Below are 5,728 nucleotides of genomic sequence, written 5' to 3' on the forward strand. Positions count from 1 at the left end.
GCCGCCCGCAGTGCCTGGGGTGCACTAGGTCTAGGGGCTGGGAGCACTCTTTTTCACCCCCAGATTCAGTTTTATTGCCGGAGCCCATACTCGCTGAAGACAGACCACAGTCCAACCTTGCTCTTAGTTACAGTCTGCCTGGAGGAGCTCGGGGGTACGGTGCCAGAGAGCAGCGGCACAGTGCAGAAGCCTTTCACGGGGTAACCAACGCACTCACACCTCGCGTGTGTGCACCTCTTGGGGCACCGAGGCGCGTGTCAGTGCGTCTGTGTGCGCGGGGACTGAGCGGGAGGAGCGAGCACACGCTGGAAACCCCGCCCCTACTCACCTCCCCTCCCAGAGAGATTGACGGGGCTTGGCCACCTGCCCGGACCAATGAACGCGGCCCAGGGCGGGACCTGGAACGAGCGACTCCAGCTACTTAGAGTCGTTGTCTCAGCCGTTGGAAACCAGAATCCAGCGGGGACTGTGCAGGTGGATCTGGCTCCCCAGCCAGCTTGGACGCAGACGCACCGGCACCTCACCTCACCGAGCGCCGCGCCGCACCATTCTGCGCGGGCGGAGCGGAGCCGCAGCCCCACTCGGCGCCCAGGACCCACTTCCCACCACTGCCTCCGCAGCACCCATGGGGACGAGCAGACTTTAAAGGAGTTTGGGGTTTCGGGAGCAGGGAAATCACTGGTACGGAAAGGCGGCTTTCTTTGCTTGGAGACGTTTTTCTTCGACTGTTTGGACCTTGTGCCTGGTAGGAGGGAGAGGGTTTGGGGATTGAAAGTGGACCTTCCTACACAGTCCACCCGCACACCCTCTCCCGCACACATGCACCGCACCGGCTTCCCCCGTCCTTCCTTTGCCTCTTTGTTAGGTTATTTTAGACAGAGCAGCCTCGCCCTGGCGTAGCCCGATCGACCCTCCCGGGGAGAAGGCAAGAGAAGTAAGGGGCAGAGCTCACCTGCCTGTGTGGCCAGGTGTGCCCGGGTGCGTGGGTGTAGGTGCATCGGCTTGTGTGCAAGAGTATTGCTGGAATTCTGCGTGAATGTGGGGGCCTGAGTGTGTCATTGCGAAGGCTTGCCATTGTGTGTACATGTGACATTGTCACACCAGTGTACCAGCCTGTGTCTAGATTCCATGTGTGCAAAAGGTTGCTGGTATCAAGTGAGTGCCTGGGGATGTGTCCCATTGTCATTGTGCAAGGCGCTGTCAGGGCGGGAGTGCGACCTCGTGTGAAACTGAGAGGTGGGCTGGAGAGGGTGGGGACAGAAATGGGAGCGAAGCTTGCTCGGGGCTCTAGGGCCTTGGGCTCCCCTCCTCCCTCCCAAGACCCCTCCGCCCTTTTCTAGGAGTCGTCTCCCACGCAGCCACAACCCGTACTGTCCTCCCCCCTGGGGCCCCGCACGCCCTCCAGCCCGCCTGCCTTTTCTCTTGTGGGAGTTGGAGCAGGTCCCTGGAAGGGGTCCGTGGCGAGGCTGTGTGGTGGCATCCGCTCTCGCTTGTCGGACGGACAGGTGGCTTCTCGTCTTGTCCTGCCCCAGGGGAGGCACGGGAAAGTCAGCCGGCGAGGTGACTCCAGTGAGGTCTTGTGGGCCAGCGGGCGGGCAGGTCCCGGGAGCCCTACGCGTCCTGGGGAGGGGCAGCCGGGCTGTGATGTGTCTCTGCCTTCCTCTGATTCCGCAGACCCCCGCTCCTGGCCCTTGCCTCGCCGCGTCATTGATGGGCAACCAACTGGACCGCATCACCCACCTGAACTACAGCGAGCTGCCCACGGGGGACCCGTCTGGGATCGAGAAGGACGAGCTGCGCGTCGGGGTCGCCTACTTCTTCTCGGATGAGGAGGAGGACCTGGACGAACGCGGCCAGCCCGACAAGTTTGGTGTGAAGGCCTCCCCGGACTGTACGCCCTGCCCAGAGAGCCCCAGCCGCCACCACCACCACCACCACCTGCTGCACCAGCTGATCCTTAACGAAATTCAGTTCTCCGCCTTTCGGGGCCAGGAATGCATTTTTTCCAAAGTGAGCGGCGGCCCTCAGGGGGCCGACCTGAGCGTCTACGCGGTCACCTCTCTGCCCGCACTCTGCGAGCCCGGCGACCTGCTGGAGCTGCTGTGGCTGCAGCCGGAGCCCGAGCCGCCGGCTCCCGCCCCGCACTGGGCGGTCTACGTGGGCGGCGGGCAGATCATCCACCTGCACCAAGGCGAGATCCGTCAGGACAGCCTGTACGAGGCGGGCGCGGCCAACGTGGGCCGCGTGGTGAATAGCTGGTACCGCTACCGCCCGCTGGTGGCCGAGCTGGTGGTGCAGAACGCCTGCGGCCACCTGGGCCTCAAGAGCGAGGAGATCTGCTGGACGAACTCGGAGAGCTTCGCCGCCTGGTGCCGCTTTGGCAAGCGGGAGTTCAAGGCGGGAGGGGAGGTGCCGGCGGGGACGCAGCCTCCGCAGCAGCAGTACTATCTCAAGGTGCACCTGGGTGACAACAAGGTGCACACGGCCAGGTTTCACAGCCTGGAAGACCTCATCCGCGAGAAGCGCCGCATTGACGCCAGCGGTCGCCTGAGAGTGCTCCAGGAGCTCGCTGACCTGGTGGACGACAAGGAGTAGCCTGGGGGTGCCGCCTGCCCTTCCTGTCTCCCCGCGTGCCCCACCCCCTTCCCAGCAGCAGGGTCCCCCGGCAGACAATTCACTACCCTAGTCCCCTCGCCAGCGTCTGCTGCGGTGGGGGGCCAGTGCCCAGCTGCACCCCGGCATCCCTCCAGCAAGTGGCAGGAAGTCTCAGGAACTGGCCTTGGGACTGGGACTGAAAGGGCAGGTGTTTGCGCCTGGCTGAGACCCCCAGGGGGGGCGATAATCCTGTTGGGAAACCCAGCGTGCGTGTTCCCTTTGAGTTGTTGGAGGGAGAGGGGGATGGGCCGAAGGGAGCAGGGGCTCGACTCTCCCCGTGAGTCGCTGCCCCGAGACTGTCACCCCACACTAGAAAGGCACCATCACCACCCCAAACGCGCACACAACGACGAGTCTGAGGTGAGAATGGGTATTTCCAGGGCACAGTTCAGCTCCTGTATGGATGCGTCCCCAGACTGCAGGATTTCCAAGAAATCGAGCCTGTCCCTTACGCACTTGTGACCCATCCCACAAGCGAGCACCTGGGCACTCCGGGTTCTCCCAAGGCAGCCCAGCACTGTTCCAGCCCTCCGGCCCCAGGTCTCCCGACGTCAAATCCCAGGCTCCAAGCTAAGCTAGATAGTGTTTGCTTCCCCTTCTTTCCAGCGAGGGAAGAACGCCACCCTCTACCTACCAGGCACAAGGGAAGCCTACCCCTCCGGAAGGAAAAGGGCACGGCTAATTTGGTGAGGCTCCGGGGGCCCTGCTCCTGCCTCAGAGAAGGTTGCCCTGTGCTCTGGAAACTTGAATTTGTGGGGAAGGGCACTTGTTGTTCTTTACCCTAATTGCTCCCTCCTTGGGCTGCGTTTTAAAAATAATCACATTTCTAAAAGGGTTGGAGGAGAGGGAGGGGGAAGTTATGGCAACATTCCAGAAACCAGCACTAGCATAGCACCACAACTAGTATATTTAGCTTGGCTTTTCCTAACATAGAAACCTTTGAAGGCGGGGAAGTGGAAATAAAGTTTTAAAATGGGGGGGCAGTTCCCCAACTATGTCAACGAGGCCTATCATGTTGATGTTTTTATTGACCAGTTTAGCAACATGCTAATAAAATTTCAAATTGAAATTTTTATTTTCATGGCTTTAATCCATGATAGTTTAAATCCTGGGGGCCATTCAGGGTGGACCTAGCTACCAGCTTAGCTAACATTGCCTTTTTGCTCTATTTTTTGTTCTCAAATATCTTTGAGAATTCTGTTTGTGAATACTGTAGTTAATTCGTCTGGCTTTGAACGGCAGCCCTAGTCACAGTGGAGTTGTTAATGGATATGTATATTGTACTGAATTGCTGTCAGTGAAGGGGTTTACTGCTTTGGTGGAAGTTGCTAGCAGGTTCCATGGTGTTTGTTTTTCTCTCTATTTTAAACCATTACCATTCCACATTTCCATTTTTTCATTTTCTTCCTATCTCCTTGAGCTTCTTACAAAATGAAGCTAGACTCGGTGGCTTTCTCCGCTTCTTTGTGGCCAGTCCCACAATTCATTCCTGAACACCAGAAAGAACTCGTAAGTTCAGAAGCAGCGTGTGTATTACAAAAAATTAAGGGTCTTTGATACCCCTTGCTCGAGCGGGATTTATCAGCTTCTCTCCCTGGGCTGCAGCCCCAGCGTGACCGTTAATTCAGTGCATGTCATACATCGAAAGCATTGACGCCCCTTTCCAGGGAATTTGTCAAATGATGGTGTTTAGCTAATCATTGCAAGCAATTGCCGATCGACAGCTGTGATTTAGTTGGACAGCAAATATTATGGCCAAAGCCAGTCTCTTGGCATTTCAAAACTAATGCAATAAAAACTAGTCGAGGTTAGCTGAGACTGGAAATGCCTTTTTCATGGTAAATGACTCATTTCTGTTTTGTGTTTTGGTTTTCATCCTGGATTCATTCCCTGATCTTGAATCAAAAGGTCAGATCAATGGAATATGAAGTAGAGTATTTTTCTTAAGCCTATTGAGTGATTTATTTTTTAAAAAAAATGTTTAAATGCATAATGCTTTTCTTTCAGCACATACAATGGCAAAACTTTTGTAATAACTAACTCCCCTTCGCATGCATGGAGAACTGAAAGTCATAGATTTCCCTCACTTACTTCTCGTTCAAATTGCAGGTGGCAGATCACCAGCCATGATCCCTAACTGTGTCTGCACACCCCACATTCTTTAAACTGTGCCCTCCTACTGTATTTTGGCTTTCTGCTGTATTAAACACCATCCTAAGCAATTGTTCCAACAGGACTCCTTCTTGACATTTTGCCTTCCACCTGTCACTCAGAGGATGGGACTTCAGCAAACAAAATGAGTCTGTCTCTATCACACCTAGCACGATGATTTATTTCCTTTGATGGCACATAATCTGATTTGTCTCTTATGAACAGGGTCACAATAACAGGAATGGCTTATCGGCTTTACACTTGCCCAAACTAGACTGGCAATAAAAAATGAGTTTGGCAGCCAGAGCATTCATTACTATATCTTTCTATTAAGAATTTGGTTGATGACGAGAACGTCTACAAATTCACAACAGTAAATACTGCCTACAGAGGGAACTGAAAGATGCTGTACGGTTTCCCATATTGCTATTGAAATAATCATGGATCATCTGTCAGTCAATGTTAATAATAGCCAGGGGCAGACTAATTCCAATCATTATCAGAATATTATCTAATAACTTTGTCCTGAGAAGTGTGTATATTGGAGGGTGTTATTCACAATGTGAGTGAAACCAAGAAGGCGGAAGCTCCCTTTGAAGAAAGCAGGGCCACCTTGATTTTCATAAGGAGTGACTAGAACACCTCTGCATTTCACGAGGGTCGCAGACATTAAGCCTAAAGCCTCCTCACTGAATAGAAGTCAGGAGTTTAGCTTTGGATGGAGTTGTCCTAAAAAAAAAAAAGAGGTTCCTGGTAACTTTGATGATGCATTGGGTGTGGCTGAGCTGCAGGTGGGTGCTGCCCCCTCTCCAGTAGAGATGAAAACGATCCTCATACCTCCATCCTCTCTCTCCACTTTCAGAGCATGATTGGGAAAAGCAAACGACTAAAAATATACAAATACTTTGCTCCAAGGAGTGCT

General features: G+C 54.1%; 1 protein-coding gene across 2 annotated transcripts; it reads left to right on the forward strand.

The window, feature by feature from the left end:
• Positions 1-442: 442 nt before the first annotated feature.
• LRATD1 (LRAT domain containing 1) lies at positions 443-4,882 on the forward strand. Of its 2 annotated transcripts, none has more exons than XM_037151847.2 (2): positions 443-681; positions 1,675-4,882. In XM_037151847.2, exon 2 carries the CDS (start codon positions 1,711-1,713, stop codon positions 2,593-2,595), a length of 885 nt encoding a protein of 294 aa, XP_037007742.2. In that variant the 5' UTR covers positions 443-681; positions 1,675-1,710; the 3' UTR covers positions 2,596-4,882. The 2 variants fall into 2 exon arrangements, with proteins under 2 accessions (XP_037007742.2, XP_037007741.2); XM_037151846.2 differs by having other exon boundaries at positions 663-745.
• The last annotated feature ends 846 nt before the right edge of the window (positions 4,883-5,728 follow it).

This window comes from Artibeus jamaicensis, unplaced genomic scaffold, assembly GCF_021234435.1.
Source record: "Artibeus jamaicensis isolate MK-2021 breed Jamaican fruit bat unplaced genomic scaffold, CSHL_Jam_final contig_465, whole genome shotgun sequence".
In the NCBI taxonomy this organism is placed as follows: domain Eukaryota; kingdom Metazoa; phylum Chordata; class Mammalia; order Chiroptera; family Phyllostomidae; genus Artibeus; species Artibeus jamaicensis.

What these genes read in the sequence shown, in the direction of transcription:
- LRATD1 (XM_037151847.2), top strand. Translation starts at nt 1,711, where the DNA reads ATGGGCAACCAACTGGACCGCATCACCCACCTGAACTACAGCGAGCTG.